Source organism: Rhinoraja longicauda, chromosome 14 (assembly GCF_053455715.1).
Source record: "Rhinoraja longicauda isolate Sanriku21f chromosome 14, sRhiLon1.1, whole genome shotgun sequence".
NCBI classification, from domain to species: domain Eukaryota; kingdom Metazoa; phylum Chordata; class Chondrichthyes; order Rajiformes; family Arhynchobatidae; genus Rhinoraja; species Rhinoraja longicauda.
Window position 1 is genome coordinate 40,444,001 of NC_135966.1, and position 22,615 is coordinate 40,466,615.

General features: G+C 41.6%; 1 protein-coding gene across 1 annotated transcript in view; it reads left to right on the plus strand.

Moving 5' to 3' along the window:
• The first annotated feature begins 269 nt into the window (after nt 1–269).
• The window catches only part of LOC144600216 (NEDD4 family-interacting protein 1-like), a 44,484-nt gene continuing 22,138 nt past the window's right edge, over nt 270–22,615 (plus strand). The window contains exons 1-3 of the mRNA XM_078411745.1: nt 270–450; nt 5,930–6,020; nt 19,072–19,202. Coding sequence (XP_078267871.1) covers nt 421–450; nt 5,930–6,020; nt 19,072–19,202 — 252 coding nt within the window. The 5' untranslated portion in view covers nt 270–420. The remainder of the gene's footprint in view (nt 451–5,929; nt 6,021–19,071; nt 19,203–22,615) is intronic.

The following is a 22,615-nucleotide window of genomic DNA, read 5'->3' on the forward strand; positions in this document are numbered from 1 at the left end:
TCAGCTGAGAGAGGTGGATACAGGCGAGGGGAATCAGCTGAGAGGTGGATACAGGTGAGGGGGATCAGCAGAGAGAGGTGGATACAGGCGAGGGGGATCGGCTGAGAGAGGTGGATACAGGTGAGGGGGATCAGCTGAGAGAGGTGGATACAGGTGAGGGGGAGCAGTGAGAGAGGTGGTACAGGTGAGGGGGGGGATCAGCTGAGAGCGCTCTTCTCCCAGTTGTCGCTGGCACTTGCAGTGGCGAGGCCGCCAAGCTGGTGGGCGCTGTCTCTCGCCTCGGCCGCTCACATCCGCTGCGGCTGCGACGGGCTCCATTTATCGATCGGAGGGCAAAGCCAACGGGAAAATAGAGAGCGGAGGCCTCCTGCTCTCCCCGACAACAGGGTCGCCGGCTTGTTCCTCCCCCACCCCCGCGCCATGGCGGACACCAACAACCGGTATCAGGCGGTGAGTGGCGGCTGTGGCGGCGGCGCGGTGAGACGGTTCCCGGGGATGGGGAGGAGCTGGGTCTGTGTTCCCGGGTGGTTGAGGGACGCCGCCGGTGCGATTGCCCAGCAACGCCGAGGCTTCGCGTCCTCCACTGGGCCTCGCCCGGCTTTAACTTAGAGGGGGGCTGAAGATTTAGGCGGCGGCGGGGACTGACGGCAGCCTTGCCATCGGATTTAACAGGCCAGCTGCCAATACTTACTGTACAACAATAGGAGTCAAAACTGAATCCATTCGTTAAATCATGCCTTACAAACAAAGCAAGGCAAGGAGAGGGTGCACGATCTGTTGTGAAACGGTGTTGTGGGGGAAACAGACAGCGTTCACCGGGGGGAGATGGCAGCCATACCATTTGTTTTTGGAATAACATCAGTATTCAGCTTTCTTAAATCGCAGTCCGAAGAGGGCTGGCTTTAAAGATTGGGTGGAGGTGATTGCGAGGCTCGGCCTGTCTTAACCAAACGTGAGCCCCATTTCCAATTGACAGCGCTGAATCGACATTTGGAGGAGGTCAGCACGGCTGGACGCGATGGAAAATGTGTCAACGTCAGAGTGTGATGCAAAGAATCAGAAAAGTGACTGGAATTGCAAATATTTCAGCACACAAGTTCCATTTTGCATTTGACAGTGACCTACAGTAAGATTTTCATTGAGCTGACGGTCCCCTGGGAGGAGGCTGTGGACGAGGCATATGAAAGGAAAAGGCTGAGATATTCCAACCTTGCAGAGGAGCGAGGTTGGAGTGTAAGGGTGCGTCCAGTGGAGGTGGGGTGCAGGGGCTTTGTAGCCAGTTCCACTGCAAGGCTCCTGAGGGAAGTAGGAGTCAGAGGGCAGGCCCAAAGGAGGCCAATCAATGCCGCCGAACGGAACAGTCACTGGCTGTGACTGAAAAGAAGAGATGCTGTCTGGGATGCCACGTGACCATCTAGAGGCTAACCATAAGGCACACACCCAGGTCTGATCACCCTGCAGTGGGCCTGCCTCGACTAAGGGTGTCTTGTGATAAAAGGCTGAAACACCCAGTGACGTTGAGGTACACAACTAAAGATGTGTCTGAATGGTAGCAACATCGCCTAGTGGTCACCCCCAAGAACAACACCAGTCAATTGTAGTGCAAACCTTAGGGATTGTAACATCTAGTCCTACTAATCAATCTGTAAATTGAGTGATTGGCACTCACAGGTGGCATTTCTGCCTCAAAAACTTATTTTCAGTATTAATTTAAAGATGAATAACTAAAGGGTTTTTGTGTTCTCATTTTAGCAAAGTACATGATCCAAAATAATATTAATACCAGTCGTTTTTGGTAAAATGGCAAATGCTCATCTGAGGAAAGTCTGTAATGCCGTTCAGGTTATCCAGCTGATTGGATTAGCTTTTTGAGAGGACCAATGTTATTTCATAGCTGCACCTTTCCCTAAAACCAATGGATTCATAAGAAATATTAGGGAAAACTTGTTACTTAATTTGTTGGTGTCTGTCATAAATATTTTGGTGAATTGCTTTGGGATGTTTTATTTTGTAAATATGTTTTTCAGTTTGGAGATTTCCTGAATAACGAAGATTTAAAAACAAATTAAACAGATAACATTCTTTATTTTATAATTAACTTTATTAATTTATGCAGCAGAATTATATTTTAATAAACTTTTCTCGTCAACATTTTTAGAATTATGGTATAAATTGGAGGGCAGATTTGTTTACATTCTGCTCAATATATGCAACCTATCATCGGTACAAGCTGATGTAACTTCTAAAACTTAACAGCCAAGTTAGTTGGAGGTTGAATATGAAGGGATTTCGTTTATTTTGGCTCCTGTCCAACAGTTGTAGCTGGATAAATTGTCACAGCTGTAGAAAGTGATGACATTGGAAAATGGGCTGTGCTTTAAAGAGGTTAGATTTAAAATTTGTAGTTTAAAATTAAGCATGCTTAACATTTTTAGGCACCTGAGAAGAATTCCAGGCAAAGTAACATTGGATGCATGTACAGGATACACTTTTCTGAGATGGGGGAAGGGAAAGAATAGTTACATGATCCATCCAGGCAGCTGACTATGCAGCTTCAATGCAAACTTGTGACTTGTTGCGTTGCTTTTTGTTGGAAACTTTCTGTTAAAAGCAAGTGGACATGGGCATGATCCAGGACAAAAGAGAATAACTTTCTTGTTAAAATCTGCAAATCTATGAATTGAAATGAGGAGTAAGGATTGGGATAGAGCAAAACCTCTGTATTTGGAGTTATGCACTTGCATTCTATCATAATAGAAATCAAAATGGATGTATTTTTGTAACCCTATTTTTATTCCCATGCACATTATTTCAGGAAAGTATATTATTGCACTAATTTGTCTCCTGAAACATTCACGCCATTAGTGGTTGGCAGCTCTATATATTTTGATAGATAATGTACTGTAAGATTAGTTCCTAAGTAGTAAGGGTATCTCTTGGGAACACAGTATTTTCTGTTTGATGCTTGTCCATGGTGTGTAGAATATAGATCTGTACAAGTAGGCAAAATTGCAGATTTAGTTCCTGGTGTACATTTGAGATTACTCTTCTCCATCTCAAGACTTAAAATGTGTTATTGTTATATGTCCCAAGCAGAACAATGCCATTCTTACTTGCAGCAGCACAACAGAATATGTAAACACAATATAAATATATAATATTTATAAACAATATAATAAATGAAAAGAAGTTCAGTGTGTGTGTGTATGTGTATACACAAACAATAATGGTGCAAAAAGACAAAACCAATGCCCCCAAGTCCATATAGTTCAGCTTATTTAGAGGTTGTAGCGTTTAATAGCTTGATGGCTGCAGGGCAGATGCTGTTCCTGAATCTGGATGTTTAAGACAGCAGATATCTCTGCAGATAAAGAATTATTGGCCACAAAATGATAATTGAGGTTTAGGTTTATTACTATCATGTGTGCCTAGGTAAAGTGAAAAACTTTGGTTTACATGCTATCCAAACATTAAATATACCATGCATAAATACAATCAAGTCAAACTTGAGTACAATAGATGGAACAAAGGGGAAGAAAGAGAGTGCAGCATTTAGTTCTCAGCGTGGTCATGCATTGGTTCCATAAACAAACTCTAATATCCTCAGTGGGGTTGAGGTGACTTGGAAAGTACCCTAGCTTATTGAAGGACTGTTCAGAAGCCTGATAACAGAGGGGAAGAAGCTCTTCCTGGGTCTGGTGGTGTGCATTTTCAATCTTCTGTGCCTTCTGCCGGATGGAAGCATGGAGGAGAAGGAAGGACTGGAATGGGCCAATTCTTTGATTATGTTTGGCTGCTTTTCTGAGGCAGCATGAAGTGTAGATGGTGTGAATGGTGAGAAGTATGAACTATGTGATGTTCAAATTATGTGATTGAATTGAAGTTGATCCTAAATGCTGACCACGACTGGTATTAGGGTAGCCTCTCAACTGCTTTGTCATTGTTTTCCCGGCTCTCATCCGTACATACTCTTGCATTTTGCAATTCAATGTTTTGGTTATACGAGGTAACTGAGTGCACCCCACGAAACTTAAAATGCTAGATCTTATTTTCTCTTTCAGAGGAAGATGCTTGCTAGTATAGTTTTGTATTAGGTGCTACAAAACAAATTGAGCACTGAAGTATTTTTTGATTTTCATTGCATTATGCACTGGGGGTGCTTCTACATTATTGCTTTTTCACATTAATTGTGGGCTGTGTAATTATTCAAATTTGTCTGCAAAAATGGCAGTAATAATCAATTTTCTAGAACTTGGATTCTCTCCCCAGTAACATCTTCACTTCATGGTGGATTTGATATGATAAGAACTATGCTACATGTGGCGAGCCTTTTTTGTAAAAAAAACCTTTGATTGAATAAGCATGATAACCTTTGGGCTATTGTCATTCTTGGGGGCAAGTATCTGAATGCCCGTGGGCATTCCTCTTGATAAACAAGGAAGATTTTGTTGAAGAAGCTTTTAATGCCTAGCAACATTTTTATTCCCACGTTTTTCTCCATGTGAAATTATATAATGGACATTTTTGGTTTGTCAGATCTTTTTTTCTTGTATGCCAAATGATCTCTGAAAATTGCCCTGGTATTACAAGCAGAATACAGTACTGATGAGTAATCTGACTGTTGGCGTCAATTCCAATGAGTATTTGACTGAATGTATGCTAAGTAGCCCAGTGGCACAGCACTTAGCATTGCCCTCTCACAGCTTCAGAGGACTTGGTTCGAGCCTGATCTTGGGCGCTGCCTCTGCACAGTGTGCATGTTGTGATCATGTGGGATGCTCAAGGGTGCTCTGATTTCCTTCACATCCCAGAGCTATGCTCTATAATTGAATTGCATACTGTAATTGCTCTTGGTAGAGGTAAATGTCAAATAATCAAAAGGGAGTTGATGGGTGAGTTAGTTGCAGAGTTATAGAGAAAAGGAAAGGAGAAATGATACTTATGGGATTGCTGTGTAGGGAGCCTGTGTGAATTCAATGAACTAAATGGCTTCCTTCTATGCCCCATTCATTAAGTATTGAGGCAAAGTGTGAAACGAATATGTTCAAATACCCTGTAACCTTTTCACAGATACTTTCTGAAAACTTCAAAATGTGAGACAATGTTGCATTTCCTACATTTGTTCAGTGCCAGCTGTGCTATAAAAATGACATTTCTTAAATTACTAGGGTGGAATTGAGTGTCATTATTTCAGCTTGCTGTTGTGCTGATCTCTGTAAATTATTTTGTTGTGGCATAATTTTTAATGCATCATTGGATTATTACAAATTTAACACATGGTAATCTGGGAAACTGATAACTGGGGATACCCAGTAATGCCACAAAGGTAAATAAGTTTGCTTTCAATTAAAAGAACCGTTTTCAGGATTCATGATAGAATTTATCTTTCCCATAAAACAGGGCAGCTTGTTGCCACTGGCCTTAATCATCACAAGTTGTCCAGTGTTAATGAAGAAACTGCAGATTGCCGGAAGAACTCAGCAGTTCAGGCAGGATCTGTGAAGTAAATGTACGGACATTTCGGATTAAAGAAGGGTCCCATCCCAAAACACAGTCTACCCATTCCCTGCGCAGATGCTGCCTGACTTGCTGAATTCCTCTAGCACTTTGTGTTTTGTCCAGTGTTAAGTTGAGTTGCAATCACATGCATTCAGCAGGATGCTCTGTTGCAGTTCAACAAGGTCTCAAATGAATAACATTAATTTTGTAGTTTGGTTCAAGTATGTTTAAATCTATATTACATAAGGAAAGAGGAAAATAGATGGTTTTATGAAAATGCATTACATTAAAAGTAGATTAAAAATCATTTGTATGCAAATTGATTTTACTACATGAGTATTTCCTGAAGTTTGTTTTTAAAGTTTTCTATTTTAGAGGTATGTTGTTAAAGAGTGAATTTTAACTTGTATCTACTATTTTGTCTGTGCAGTTGCAGAATGAGGAAGAGCCTTTGGAAGTGTCAGAATCTGGGGCTGAGGCTGCTCCTCCACCATATAGCAGCATTGCAGTAGAGAGTGCAGGTATGTAGAAATGTGTAGGAACTGGATGGAACATACTTGGATCAAAATGGGTATGTAATAGCTCACCAGTTTTTAAAGCTTGGAATGATGATCTAAATTTTGGAAAATGTTTCACCATCATGAATTGAGATGACATTTTAATTTAAACTTTTCTATTTTCTCTTGTTCACCTAATCCAAGAGCCAAGGGCTTATTTTGGAGTTTACCTTCCAGGAAACAATGTAATGATTTAAGTTATTGCTGTGTACTGTGCCAGAAACTTTAATCCTTTCTCCGCCTCTTCAATATTTGCAACAATATTCCATTTTTGGCTCCATATATTTTTCTTAACGACAGATTGCACCCATCATCTCCCTGTAATGTCACCTATCCATACCAAAACTCTAAAACATAGTTCAGCACCTGCAGCATTCATGGTTTCAGATTTCCTGCTGATCATTTTCCTGACCAGCGGCCAATGAACAAAATAAGAACAATTCTTGATAAGAGCATGAAAAGAATAAAGGTAAAGGCTTGATAAATTCAGAAAGTGTTTTAAGCAATCAGCAAGGTAGACAGCATCTCTGGAAAGAGATGGCTACCTGAAATGCTATCAGCAGTGTAGAATTATTGGGATATTGTGTTAATATGGTGAAGGCCATTCTTTGTATCTCTATAAAATGGCATCTAACCAGCATGATTTGGGGTGTGACTGTCATGCCTTCCATTAGCCAAAGTAAAGATATTTTTAATTAAAAACTAATTACTCTGGAATGTTGGAATTTTAAAGGGAAATAGGAAATGATGATTTTTTAAAAACCCAATTGTAATATAGGAATCTTTCATCAATAGCAGCACCAACAGTTTGCATTTATAACCCATCCTTAACCCAGTCATGTGTTCCAAGCCCCCTATCCTGAATTTTCACTGGGAACATTTAATGGCAATAGTTCAAAATTGAGATTTGGTCAAAAGGATGAGTTTTAAGGAACAATTTAAGAAAATAACAAGAAAATAATAAAGCAGAGAAAGAGAGATTTAGGGAAGTCATTATCAGGAAAAAAAAATGGGAATGATGTGGGATTATTGTATATAGGTGAATTATCCTCTGTGGTTTTGGCATATTGAAGGCCTGTCGTCATGCTGTAACCCACAACAACTAATTATAATTCTTCCTTTCCACTGATGCTGCTTGACCTGCTGAGCGTTTGAAGCATTTCATTTTTATTTCAGATTTCCACCAGCTGTTGGTTTTATTTTGATTGACAAAGGACTTGATAAATTGGTATACCTAAATTAAATGAATTAAATGTTGTTATTTTCCATAACCAATTGATTCCAGGTATCTGGTCATCTTTGCAATCACTTGTTCCCAGTTTGGCAAGTTACAATGTTTTGTTTTAATTCTATGGACATGTGGATATTATTTAATGGATGCTTCTTCCTTGAAAAATCATAAGTTGTGATTGATATTGGAAGAAAGCAATGATTATTTATTAAATGAATTAGAGATCAATTCAAAGCTGCAGGTTTTGCTTGATTGCTATGGGATTTGACAGACTGTCCCAGGTACATCCAAGATAGCTTATTTTTAGTGCACTTTTTGGAATATATTTGTTTTCTTCAATTTGAGAGTAATGATAGTAATAGCTTGCTTATTAAAATCCCACATTATGGCTGTTCGGGTTATGGAAATTCACCCTTATGGAATGAACTAATTACTACCGAACAACCTGAGATGCAGAATAAAATTTGCTCTCATGGAACCTCTGTAGGTTAGTTTAAAGATACAGCGCGGAAACAGGCTCTTTGGCTCACCGAGTCTGCACCGACCAGTGACCCCCATACATTAACACTACCTGACACACACGAGGAACAATTTTCCATTCATACAAAGCCAATTAACCTACAAACCTGTACGTTTTTGGAGTGTGTAAGGAAACTGAAGATCTTGGAGAAAACCCATGCAGGTCACTGGGGAACGTACAGACAAGTACCGTAGTCAGGCTCGAACCCAGGTCTCTGGTGCTGTAAGACAGTAGCTCTACCGCTACACCACCTTGCCGCCCCTCCCTCCATAGGGGAAAAAAATAAACACAAAATGCGAACAAATCAATAAATTACATCACTTTAAATGTTTTGTCGTTCAATCTGAATGGCGATAAGATCTGGACATGATGTACCTCGCCGAATGGATTGGCAGTTATGGTCAACTCCCTACTTTGCCACTTCCTCTCCATGTGACATGTGAAGACTGTGTCCAGTACTGCCGTTCTCCATACCTGTGAGGTATTTTCTCTGACATGCTGCATTGTGGGGAGCCACAGTAGCCATGGCCAGCTCCTTCGTAGCAATACCTCGGCATTCATTCAATTTTCATTAAGTCACCATGCTTTAATACAATTGTCTCCTGAAATCCTTCTGCACTACCTTTCTCCCACAAACCCGATCATTAATCTTATCCATTTCCCTGATATCTCTATTTCCTAAACCCTTTTATAATCTAATAGCCTTGCACGGCAGAGTAGATGCCTCACAAAGACCGCAGCAGTTCTGCACTGTGAGACGCCTATTCATATGTACTCTGACTAGAGAGGGCATGGCAAAGGAGGAACTCTGCTTTCACTGCCTATCCATTTGATAAGGCTGCGTCATGTCCAAATGTTATTATTCGACTGAAAATAAAAATTGACCAAATTTTGTGCTTGCTTTTGTTTTGTCCACCCTATGATCTAATATTGTTCTAAACTTTAAAATAAATGGAGGGTGGGGGGGTTGCTTTGTCATGGCTGATATTAGACCTTAATGTGAGTGAAAACTAACCCATAAGGAACACATCTCCACTTACAGCGTGGGGGTCATTAGTTGGGAAAAGGATGTTTGCAATGCAGAAATTCATAATATGAACAGTTTTCTCAGAAGAAAGCCTTTCTGTACTACAAGTAATCTGATCACATGATCAGTGGCATCATTGCTTTCCTTGCATTTTTGGCTGCACTCCTGATACCATTTTCTTTAACTTCACCACTTACAACTATTGATGAGTGATTTTCTTTTCAAGTGAAACTGCTGAATTAGGTTGTTTTCTGTCATAATGAACAATGGTGTAGTTAAAAAAAATAAAAATCCTATCTGATAAAAAGATAATCACTGTGATTGGAAGTGGTGTGATAGGCTTCTATTTCCATGGCAAAACGCTATGACTTCACTTCCTGGTATTTCAAAGTTGTATAACTGATTTTTAACATGATTAAATGGATTGAGAGTTAGTAATGTAATCTCCTGTGAAACCAGAAGCATGTCACACTTAATACCACAATTAATATTTTAAATAGTTGTACCATCAATTCAAGAAACAGTCAGTGACATGGTCAGCCATTAAATCACCACCTTTCTCTTCCCAAAAATATATAATTTTGTGTTGCCTTTAACTTTAATGAAAAACATTAAAATAAGCCATAAAACTTATTTTGCCGTTATGTAGGACAGTGGTTCTGAACCTAATAATGCTCTTTTCATTATTAGGTTCAGAACCACTGTCCTACATAACGGCAAAATGTTAGTAGTTTACAGCAATTTACTTTTCTGAAATGAGAAATGTCAGTTTAAAAAAAATTTGTATTGCTTTCTTGAAGTCAACAGCTAATGCTGGGATCTGTAACTGCAGCTCTCTATAATGTAGTCGTGGCAATTCACCACAAGCTGACACAGCAAACGTCAGCAGTCTCTACTCATGAGCAGAGCGTTGCAAGCTAATCCTGGGTTCAATAAACATCCTTAAAGGATGCATACACTTTGCAGCATGAGCCAAAGAATACAATGAGTAATTGAATTCTTGTGGATTTCTGTCTCCACTTCTTCCCAAGCCTGGCATACCAAAACCACTTTGTGTTATTCCAGTTTAGGTAGAGCATTGAATTTGGGTCAGATCAAAAATCAAATCTTTTAAAAAATTGTGTTCCAATCTGAGCAATGCATTTATTTACCACTAGACCAAGTGGTAAATGGTTGGGCCCATTCCTCGTAGAGGGGGGACAGGGAAGGGGAGAGGGTGTGATTGAGTGAGCCCTGGACCCAAAGCCTCTCCTGTATTGTTGCACCCTCAACCCCCCCCCCCCACTCATTCCCCCTTATCCCCCCTCCTGCCCCCACTGACCCACTCCATCCCCCCTACCCACCCCCACTTGCCCTGACCCCACCCCCACTTGGTGGGCCAAAAATTGTGGCATTATGGTGTACCGTTTTGGCTGTGCGAACCACAAAAGTTATGATGCACACATAAACACATACACACGGACAGAGAGTTTTAGTTATATATACTAGACCAAGTGGACCCGTTGGGCCCATTCCTCGTAGAGGGGGAACAGGGGAGAGGGTGTCGTCATTGAGTGAGCCCTGGACTCAAAGCCTCTCCTGTATTAGTGTAGCACCCTCAACCCCCCCCCCCTTATCCCCCCTCACTGACCCACTCCATCCCCCCAACCCCACGCCCACTTGTCCCTCCCCTGCCTCCACCCCATTCCCCCCTCCCCACCCCATTCCCCCCTCCCCACCCCTATTCCCCATCCCCTCTCCTGACCCCCACCTCCCTCCCCCCCACTCTCCCTTCCTCCCCACCCCCACTGTCTCCTGCCCCCACTGTCCCCCCCACCCCCACTGTTCCCCACTGCCTCCTCCCCCCATCCCCACTCTCCCCCTCCTCCCCACTCCCCCCCTACCCTCCACCCAGTCGGTCGCCACACCGACTCCCCTCCGTGGAGCCTTTTGGCTGCGAAAGGCACTTACCAGTGCCCGTGCATTCAACGCTGACTGGCGACGTGCGAGTCTCTGCCGGGGTGGGGCCGGGAGATGGGGGAGGTGCGAGGGGAGAGAGGGGCGAGGGAACGACTGAGGCCGGGCGGGCGGTGGCCATCTTGTTTTGGCGAGTGAGGAGCAAATGAAGTCGAACGTGGAGCATTGTGACATCAGACGCTGAGGAGTTTCAGGAAATGGGTTAGAAAGTGAATTTTTAAACTTTAAAATGTCTGTAGCTTTAAAAATGTAGCTTCAATTTGAATGAGAGTTGTTAGACATTATGCCCAGGATAATGGTGAGTAACGTGGTGCAAAAACTGTGGCCTATGATGTACCGTTTTGGCTGTGCGAAGCACCAAATTTATGGTGTGCACAAACACACATACACACGGATAGAGAGTTTTCGATAGATAGATAGATAGGTAGATAGATAGATAGATAGATAGATAGATAGATAGATAGATAGATAGATGCTAGAAAAATACAGATTTTTTGTTTGTATAGCAAATGAATGGGAGGAACAGTGACTGAATTTCAATCTGTATTGCTTGTATGCATCCATTAGAACTTGGAATACATCTCTGTGCAATTATTGAATTGTGATCTCTCTGAACTGAGCAGCGTTAGCCCAATGTATCCATTTGCCTCAAGTATTTTTGTAATTAACTTCAAAAATTTAGAATCTGGTTTTGAACCTTAATGGGAAACGGGCATCATTACATGTCACCTCATGCAAGCATACTTTCCATTATGTCGCACTGAAATAGATAACACTATACAGTTTAATTTCTTTGTTTACGTGGTTTTTTCCCGGACCTTATTCGTTCAAAATATTACTGGTGCACCTTGATGATAATTCTTTGGTGGCGAGTGCACTGCTATTGACACACAAGTAATCCAAAAGCTTTGTCCTTCACATTATAGGATTGAGTTTAAATTAATTTAAATTTAGTGCAAAAATCATCTAAAAGAAAAAAAAACGTAGTATGGGTATCAGTAAAATATGCTATGAACTGTAACCATCCCTTGAACAAAATGGGTTCCCAATGTTTTTAATGGAAATGAATGCATTTGCATAATGATGAGAGAGCAGTAACACTGCACATTTTACTCTTGTATTGTGCTTCTTACAAAATACTGCCTGAGGAATTATTCACAATGGTTCTTGCATTAAGAAATTGAATTGGGGAGTTGTCCATTACACAATTAAAATATATTACGTGCTTAAAAAGATAAAGCATAAGTATTTAAAAAAATATCCTGTAATTTTTTTTGGTATGAGACAGGCAAGTATCCTGAGACTTTTTAGTTGAGTAACATGCTCAGAATGGGAATGTTCATTGCGGAATCTACTAAAGCACAAAGAGAGCAGCAAAGTCCGTACTTTTTATTAATTGCCTTTTCATCTACACATTTTCACATTAGTATTTTAAAAGCCTGCAGGGTGTATGCGAATGAGATGATTCCATCTGAAGGTAAACTTAACAAAAAAATCGAAAGCTTTTGTTTATTAAGTTTTACACTGTGACGAACTTTAGTAATTTTGGATTGCGATTTCATGCCAGTTAGTCAGCAGTATAATGAAGAGTATTTTAAATGTTTCAATGTAACTGGCTATGGAGCACCATAGAGAGCAAACAAGAAGATCAGGGTAAGATTTGGACTTTTGTGCATTCTAGGTGTAATTCTGCCTTTTGGTGCTCACAAGTAGGGTTACAGTATAATATCCCTGATAATTCAAAAATATGAATGCAACCTAGAAATAAGGTAGGTTTTATTATAAAAAAAATATTAGTTTTGCTGTACTTGGAAGAAGCAGGTGACTCCTGGTGTCCAAGATCAAGTCCAGAACCAGGGGTCACAGTTTAAGAATAAGGGGTTGGCCAGTTCGGACTGAAATGAGGATAAACTTTTTCACCCAGAGAGTTGTGAATTTGTGGAATTCTCTGCAACACAAGGTAGTGGAGGCCAATTCACTGGATGTTTTCAAGAGAGTTGGATTTAGCTCTTGCGGCTAACGGAATCAAGTGTTATGGGGAAAAAGCAGGAACGGGGAACAGATTTTGGATGATCAGCCATGACCATATTGAATGGCGGTGCTGGCCTGAATGGCCCACTCCTGCACTTATTTTCTAGGTTTCTATCTTGTCCGTATATTGAAGCTTTATTGATTTAAAAAAACGATTGCCATGATTTGCCAATAGCTCAATTATTGTTCACTTAATTGTTAGGCTGATAAAAGGTAAACTAGATGTATATCTTTTGGTGCCGAGGAATTACTAACTTAAAAATATAATGGGCTTTGTCTCACTTTCACAGATTTCCATATGTCTAAAAGGTATTTCGTTGCATCTAGCTAAAATAGTGCCAAAGGGCTCTCGGTGTGAGATCTGCAAACACAGCAGTACAGAACTGTGATGACTTATGTTCTTAATTGATTCCAACACAGTACAATATTTAAGGACTTGATCTTTTCTCAGGTGGTGAATTTCATTCTTAATGCTTGCTTTGCATGAAGGCTACTAATAAGATGTGAGTCGGTACGGTAGCGCAGCGGTAGAGTTGCTGCTTTACAGCGAATGCAGCGCCGGAGACTCAGGTTCGATCCTGACTACGGGTGCTGCACTGTAAGGAGTTTGTACGTTCTCCCCGTGACCTGCGTGGGTTTTCTCCGAGATCTTCGGTTTCCTCCCACACTCCAAAGACGTACAGGTATGTAGGTTAATTGGCTGGGTAAATGTAAAAATTGTCCCTAGTGGGTGTAGGATAGTGTTAATGTACGGGGATCACTGGGCGGCACGGACTTGGAGGGCCGAAAAGGCCTGTTTCCGGCTGTATATATATGATATATGATATATGATATGATATGATATGAGTCATTTTTCAGGATCTTGCCTTTGATCTTTATCAATGGAGGATGATGTACAGCAGGTCAGGCTGATAAAGGGCTTTATTTTGTGCAGTGGTTGAATGAAGGGCAGAGCTGTTCTTCAGTGAATAAGCTGATAATGACTGAGAGCCACCTCCAAATGCGTAGTAACTTACTGAGTAATAGTAACATACTGAGTTACATCATGTAACTTACTGAGGTTGCAGTGACCTTGAATCTGGGGTGGGGATGTTTAGCAGTGGGAAGTGTGACAATATCCATGTAATTTATGCATATGAGCTGTGCTCATTTTTGCACATGCTCAGACGTGCATATAATTATGTAAATCAGGCAATATCCTGGGACTTGAAAATAAAGACGGCACTGGTTTTGTTCCCAACACGAGTGGACTCGAGCCTTCTCCGACTAATATGTGCTAAGTTTACCTTTATCATAAGAGGGCACAAAACAAAACATGGTGTCAGTAAAGGGATTGAAAAGTTGTGAAACAAAAGGAGGCTATGATGATTATCCAAAATGCTTTGAAATGCTTTCAGGTCAGTGTTTCAACGTTCAACGACCGGACTAGCTGCATGCATAAAGAGGAACGGTATGCAGGTCAGTGTGCGCACAAGGCTAAGAGGCAGTGTGTAAATCAGTGCTGTGTGGATTCAGGGACAGATGAGTAAGAATGGCTACTTTGTCATATTTGGAACAGTTGAAGGCTGTATTTTCTTTAAAAGCTAAGAGCTTTAAAGTTAAAAGCTGCTGAAGCAGTATTGAAAACAGCAAAAGGTGCAGAAGCAGTATTGAAAAAGCTATGTATGGAAAATGGTCTCGAGATAAGCAGAAAGATGTTCGAGATAAGCTGTACTGAAAACGACTGTTACCAAGGAAGACATAAACAAGGGACCTTGGAAATCTCAAATTTAATGATGTTTTGAATTCTAACTTGATAACTGAAGTACGATTGTTTACCATAGAAACTTGAAAGAGACCCCCTAAGATTGTGCAGGCTGTGTGTGGAACAGAAAAAAAAAATTGTGTTCTAGTTTGATAATATTTTCGAGAGTAATTGAAGATATTAGTGTATATTACGCTATTAATAGAAGATATTAATGAACATTACGCAGTCGTCAGGCGTATAGCTGAACATTACAAAAGCTATTGAGAGCGATGGGATACGCTGATATCTCAAAATGGCGCAGACTAATTCTTCTTTCCACGTGGTTCCACCACCCAATCTAAAGTTCAAAGGGAACAGGGTAGAAGAGTGGAAAATGTTTAAACAAATGTATGAAAATTATGCAGTGATAACAGAACTAGATAAGAAGGAGAAAGAGTATCAAAAAGCAGTATTCCTGCGTACTGTTGGACCGGAAGGACTGCAAATCTTCAATACCCTGACATTTGAAACAGTAGCTGATGGGACAGATGAGAAAGTCATCATCGACAAGACGTCTACCATCATCATAGGGGAAACAAATGAAACATATGAAAGATTCATTTTCAATAAAAGACCAGAAACCAGGTGACAGCATTGAATCGTGAAGGAGCTTGCTAAGACATGCAAGTTCTGCAATTGCCTGAAAGACAGCCTCATTCGGGATCGCATTGTCCTTGGTATTGCAGACCAGTTAACTAGGAAGACACTCCTTCAGAAGAGGAATCTGAAACTGTAGGATACTGTGGACATATGCGGATCCTCGGAGGTAACAGCGACAAGAATGCAGATCGTCGAAGAAGACCCGACAATACACAGGGTGGAACGATACAAATCGAGGGAAAAGAGGGTTGATTTTCCTTCGCAGAGGATAAATCAGGGACCAGTCAAGTGCAAGTTCTGTGTGAGGACGCACAAGCGCAGGAAGGAGGAAAGCCCCACGTATGGTAAGGACTGCAACAGATGCGGACGACAAAACCACTTCGCCTGCACAAGGTCGTAGAGACATCTTGACACACCGTCCATTTCCGACGCAGAGTCTGAGTTGCATTGGAGTCAATGCAGCCGGAACCAATTCCTCTTCAGGCCTATTTGCTGAGGTGCAGGTTGGTACTGTAGACATCAAGCTACAGATTGACTCTGGTGCCAGTGTTAATGTGATTTCCAAAGATCTTGTCCCCAACAAAAAGGACATTAGACGAGAGAAAATCGTCTTAAAGATACAACGGATCCAATCTGCTGGCAGAAGGTAGGTCTAAAGTTATACTCCCGGAACAAGACGAACAACAAGAAGTACCGTGTTCACTTCATAGTGGGCAGAGGAAGGCTGGCTCACACCGTTCCTCAGCAGCAAAGCTGCTCAGCAGATGAAACTCATCACGGTTCACTACGAGAACTTCAAGAGCCTGAATGCTATTAGCGAGGCTGACTCATTAATCAAGAGCTACAAAAATGTCTTTGACGACGAAAGACCTGGGAGAATGCCAGGCAAGGTCAAATTGGTATCGCAGACAGAGGATGTGACCCCATCACTGTTCTACAAGCCATGAAAGTGAAGGGCAAAAATGGTCTCGTGAAGCTGGTCGAGCAGGACATCTTGACTCAAGTCGAAGAACCAACTGAGTGGTGTAGCAGGCTGGTCGTTACAGGGACAAAGGACAGCACAGAGTTGAGGTTCTGCATAGATCCTAGACCCCTCAACAAAGTCCTGAAAAGGGAGATCCACGGACTACCAGTCATAAATCAGAAACCCCAGAGGCAGCACATCCGTACTTCAACGTCACAACCGTATTTCAACGTCAGAGACGAGTTGAGTGTGTAAGACGACCTAGTGTTCAGAGGAGAGAGAGTTGTAATCCCTATCACTCTACGCAAAGAGATGAAGGAGACACTCCACATCTCTCACCTAGGAGTGGAAGGAACCCTCAGACAAGCTAAAGAGTGCATTTTCTGACCCAGAATGAACTCCGATGTGAAACAGTTCATTTCAACCTGTGAAGCTTGCAGGACATACGAACAACAGAATCAGAAAGAAACTCTGATGCCACATGACCTCCCAGATCGACCATGGGAGAAAGTGGGAGCCGATCTGTTCGAACTTGAGGGAAAGAATTTCTTAATCACAGATGACTATCAAACTTCTGGGAAATAGACCTGACCAGCAGGACAGTCATTGTCAAACTCAAGAACCACTTCGCAAGATATGGAATTCCCAGCACTGTTGTAAGTGACAGAGAGAAACAGTTTATCAAATTTGCCAGGAAATGGGAATTTGACCACGATACAATTGCTCCAAGACATAGCCAAGCTAACGGAAAGGTGGAATCGGCAGTCAAGGCAGCTAAGCGAGTACTGAAGAAAACCACTCACTCCAAGACAGATGTCTACTTGGCGATACTGGGACTGCGCAACACCCCGGCGTAAGGAGTGAACCGTAGTCAAGCACAAAGACTACATGGAAGGAGAACAAGAACGACACTTCCGACCACATCAAACCTCCTCAAACCACGCGGTGCGGAAATACTCACAGAAGAGAGGAAAAAGATGAAGGATTTGCAAGGAAAACAGTCAACGATCTACAACCAGCATGCCAAGGATCTGCCAATCCTGGAAGATAAAAAGAGTGCAGTCAGGTTGTCCATTTTTTTTCTTCTCCAAAAGGACGAGGGATGGAGTGATAGGCGCCTCTGGTGGAGTAGCAGTGTTTAGTCCTCTGGTACTGTAGAATACATGCTAGTTTGGAAGTGACTTCTTCAACATAATCCTATTGAAGTCCTCGGCTATGATGGAGATTTTCTATTTGCTATTGTATCCATGCACATTGAGTGCTGAAATTCTGTGCCTGAGCAGAAGTCTGACTTGCTAGATCATTTGAACTGTACCCGTTCCCTCTCTTTCAGCACTCCCACAGGAGATTGAAGGGGAAGTGAGCTAAGATGGCAAAGGTTGAAGGATGGAGGAGGGTGGGAAGAAAGAACGATAGGGTATGAACGGGACCCTGTATAGAGTATGTGTAGAATATGGCTCTGGCACGCATGTACATGCACATATCTGTGCAGTCGAGCCTATCTTCAATGACTTGCCATTGGATCAAGATCATGTGTTGGATAGTGTGCAATGGCCAATACACATTAAGATGTCCATATGTGAAATATTTTTCCTTTCTACAAACGAGTAGAAGCAAGACCTCTTTAGCCATACATGGCTGCTGAAGATGATAACGATTATGGGACGGTTGATGCTCAATGGCAAACATTTGCCCATGTACTTTAAATTTGACTTTTTAATAGGCTCCAATGCGCGTTGCCGAGGTAAACCCTTGCTCCAGTTTGCAGGTTGATGACCCCAAAGCTCAGTCTTCTGCTCGGCCCTGGTTTCTGGACTGCTTTTTATAATCAAATCATGGAGCTAACTCTGGATCTCTCGTGGATTTTCATTGCAGTTGTAATCTATTTTAAGAGACTTTGACAAAGTACATGTTAATTTTCTGTGGAAACTTTAGATTTCCATTTCATTGAAATAATTTTGAAAAGTGCTTTTTTATGGTGAATATCACAATCTCCCAATGCCGTTGAAAGCCAATTAAATGTATCTGAAATTTGGTGGCAGTTGCTTGGAGGACATAAAATTGAATTATGGCAAGCTTGACCTTCGTTCTGCTTGTTTGGTATCATTGGAAGCATACCTTAACCTCTTTAACACCAAATGAATCTGTGTCCACTGCCTACAAATATCATCCTGTTGCCATACAGTAGGATAAATGGCATGTGAACCAGTAATCTTTAATTTTTAGATCTTTAAAAATTTCAAGTCCTCCTGATTGATATTTTTAAAGCTGTGAAGACTACAGTCTCATAAATTTGAAAATAACCTAGAGGTTTTTGCAGTAATTTGTTTTCTTATTTCACAGTCCTTGAGGCCCTCTTAAGGAGGAAACACCATGGTGCAGGATTGCAGTCATAAAATGAACTCTGTAAAGCCAAGTGCCCAAAGTAAATAATATTTTGGCACCTGTCAGTTTAAATGCTTTTAATGGTACCATGGAAGGCAAAGCCGAGAATGATCGCTGGTCTTGCTGTTACTTCACAGTAGTCAAAAGTATGGATAGCTTATGTTTCATCACATTGTTAACAGTAACTTAGAATAAAATGTTTGTTCCAGCCCAGCAGTGGCTAGTACCCTTTAAAACATGCACTATGTGGCAATATTATAAAGTTATACATTAGGCTAAATTTATGAGGGGATATAGTGGGATTAATTGAATTTGAGAAATGTCTGGCAATATCACAATGCTGTGGAATTGAAGAATCTTGGATCGCAATTGTTCCTACACATTGTTCCTTTCACAGGGTTCTGGAGCTCTCCATGCAGATCGGCTTGCAAAGGTGGTATAATGTAAAAAAGACAAAATATTGCTCTTGGACTGCATTGCTTTATGTATGTTTTTAATGTTTTCTTTTTCTCCAGCCTTCTTTGATTACAAAGAGGATTCTGCATTTCCAAAGCCCCCGTCCTACAGTGTAGCAACTACCCTCCCTTCATATGATGAAGCTGAACGAACGAAAGTTGAAGCAACCTTGCCTCTGGTGTCTGGAAGGGTGAGTACCTAATGTGCACAAGTATCTCCCTAATTAATAACCATTTATGAAAGATAAGTAGATTGGCTTAACGCTTTATCCACTAATGTTTTTCTCGAAAAAATAAAAACTGCTAACCTGATGTCAAAGACTACCTGCAACTTCATCCTGACTTTAACAAGGTACATTAAAGTGATGTGCCCTTTCTGTGAATGTGCCTTTTACAGTTCTCTTATGACAACTCAGACAGCAAACCAACCCAAATTTAATTGACAGCACAACTTCAATTTGAATGATATCAAGTAATTCTGGGAAAATAATAGTGTTCTTCTGCATTTTATAATTTTGTTTACACTGATCATGAAATCAGACATATTTTAATACAATACAATACAATACAATACAATATATCTTTATTGTCATTGTACCCAGGGGTACAACGAGATTGGGAATGCGCCTTCCATACGATGCAATAATTTAAGTAATTTAGACAGCAGCAACCCAACGAAACGAAACAGTTGTAACAGTTTTGGACAGGGTAAAGTGCAAGTTGATCTATGCGTTGTGGCCATCCGGCTCAGCAGGACCGGTTCATAGCAGCTATGGCCCTGGGGATGAAGCTGTTCCTGAGTCTGGAAGTGCGGGCGTAGAAGGCCTTGTATCGTCTGCCCGATGGAAGGAGTTCGAACAGACTGTTGCATGGGTGTGAAGAGTCTTTGTGGATGCTGGTGGCTTTTTTGAGGCATCGTGTGTTGTAGATGCCCTCTAAGTCTGGTAGCTGTGTTCCGATGGCCCTCTGAGCTCTATGGACTACCCGCTGTAGAGCTTTCCTTTCTGCCTCCGTGCAGCTGAGGTACCACACAGAGATGCCATGCGTTAGGCTGCTCTCGATGGTGCAGCGGTAGAAGGTCGTCAGCAGCTGTTGGGGTAGACCAGACTTTTTCAGTGTTCTTAAGTAGAACAGTCTTTGTTGTGCCTTCTTGACCAGCGCAGCAGTGTTATTGGACCATGTTAGGTCCTCCGAAATGTGAGTGCCCAGAAACTTGAAGCTGGACACACTCTCCACACTGTCCCCGTTGATAGAGATCGGGGCATATTCCCCGTTATGTGACCTACGGAAGTTGATGATCAGCTCCTTGGTCTTGGTGGTATTTAGGGACAGGTTGTTATCCGAGCACCAGTCCGCCAGGTTTTGCACCTCCGCTCTATAGTTTGTTTCATCCCCGTTGGTGATCAGCCCGATCACCGTTGTGTCATCTGCAAACTTGACAATGGTGTTGGTGTCGAATGCAGGAACACAGTCGTGTGTGAAGAGGGAGTAGAGCATGGGGCTCAGAACACAGCCCTGTGGTGTGCCGGTACTCAGGGTGATAGTGGAGGACAGGTGCGGGCCCATTCTCACTGCCTGCGGTCGTTCCAGCAGGAAGTCCAGGATCCAGTCACATAATGACGAGCTGAGGCCTAGCTGGTGGAGTTTGGTGATGAGCTTGGTGGGGATGACCGTGTTGAAGGCGGAGCTATAGTCTATGAATAGCATCCTCACGTACGTGCCCTGTCTCTGTAGGTGAGTCAGGACAGTGTGAAGAGCCAGAGAGATGGCGTCCTCTGTGGATCTATTTGCCCTGTATGCAAATTGATGTGGGTCCAGTGAGTCCAGTTAATTCCATTGCAATAAAAACAGTGTTCAGATATTTAATCATTACATTCAAAGCTGTATTTTTTTCTGGTTCAGTCAGATTTATATAAGCTTAACGAATGTGCCAAGGAAACATTAGCTATACTTTCTCCAACTCTTGCACATTGTCATAGTCATACAACACGAAACAGGCCCTTCAGCCCAACTTGTCCTTGCTGACCAAGATGCCCCATTTGGCCCACATCTCCCTATACTTTTCCTATCCATGTACCAAATATATCAAAAGCCTTCTTTACTATCCTATCTATCTGTAATAGCACTTTCATGGAACTATACCTGTACTTCTAGATCCCACTAATCTTCAACACACCCAAAAGGACATGTTTGCTGGCAAATTGCAGCAGATCACGTTTTGGATGTGGAAGCCACTGGGTGGACAGTGAGGATAAGGAGAACCTTTTTTTTTTACTCAGTTGCGAGGAGAGTAGATGAGAGCAGAATCATGGAAAATGAAGTTGATGCAATTAAGAGCTGTCTCCATTATAACAGAATGGAAATAAAGCAAAGGGAAGATAAGATTTTAGATTTATTTTTAGATTTAGAGATACAGCGTGGAAACAGGCCCTTCGGCCCACCGAGTCCACTCCGCCCAGCGATCCCCGCACATTAACACTATCCTACACACACTAGGGACAATTTTTACATTTACCCAGTCAATTAACCTACATAACTGTATGTTGGGGGAATGAAATGGATTTTTCACAAATAGCAAAAGATTTAAGTACTGACCTCTGGAACCTTTTTTGCAACAGCTTGCCAATTACGACACCTGCTAAATAATATTCTAAGGGGTCTAAGTCAATTTTAGATCCAATTTGCACTTCTCTCTTGTATCCCTTATTCTTTTACTTTCTTAACACGTTGCAATGTGGAACCTTATCAAAAGCCTTGCTTTTGTTTAATCATGCTTAACTCCTTGGGCTAAATCACTTCTCGCTGTAGTAAAGATGGCTTTACCCTAGTTGAGAACCTTATACACCTACTTTGATTTTGTCTTTTTTTCCAGAACTCTGTTAAATATAATTGAATTATGCTCACTACCAATTTAATGCAATTCCACTAAAATGCTCCCAACCTGTCCAGCTCTATTCCCTAAATTAAATTCATCATGGAGGGAACGCACAAACTCCATACAGACAGCACCCGTAGTCGGGATCGAACCCGGGTCATCTGCGCTGTAAGGCAGCAACTCTACCGCTGTGCCTCTGTGCCGCCCTTGTTATAATTTACATACAAGTGACATCTTTTCCCCCTGATAGTTTGGTGGTTTATGATACAATTCCAATTATGTTGCTTATGAATAAGCACCATTTTGCTTATTCTTTAGTTCAATCCATATATTCTCATGTCCTAATCTTCACATTTTATTCTTCCTTTTAGCTCTGATTGCTTCTTTAGCTAATATCTCCACACTTTCATCCCTGTTTTAATCTCTCATTCCATTTCCCCTGAAAACCCTGTAATCAGGAACATTAATCTTACAGTCCTGCCTCTCTTTACTCCACATTTCCAACTAACATTCCAGGTCCATGCAGCTATCAGTGCATTCAACTTATTTAGGTTATGCACCACATGCTTTCAATTGGGGATATAATATTGAAACTCAGCCAGACTCATTTTTGCACACCAACTCCTCCACTTCCTCACGAGACTGAGGAAATGCACTTTGTCTCCAAGGACTATGTCTCCAATGACTTTTATCAACTTCTGTAGACGTACCATAGAAAACATACTGTTA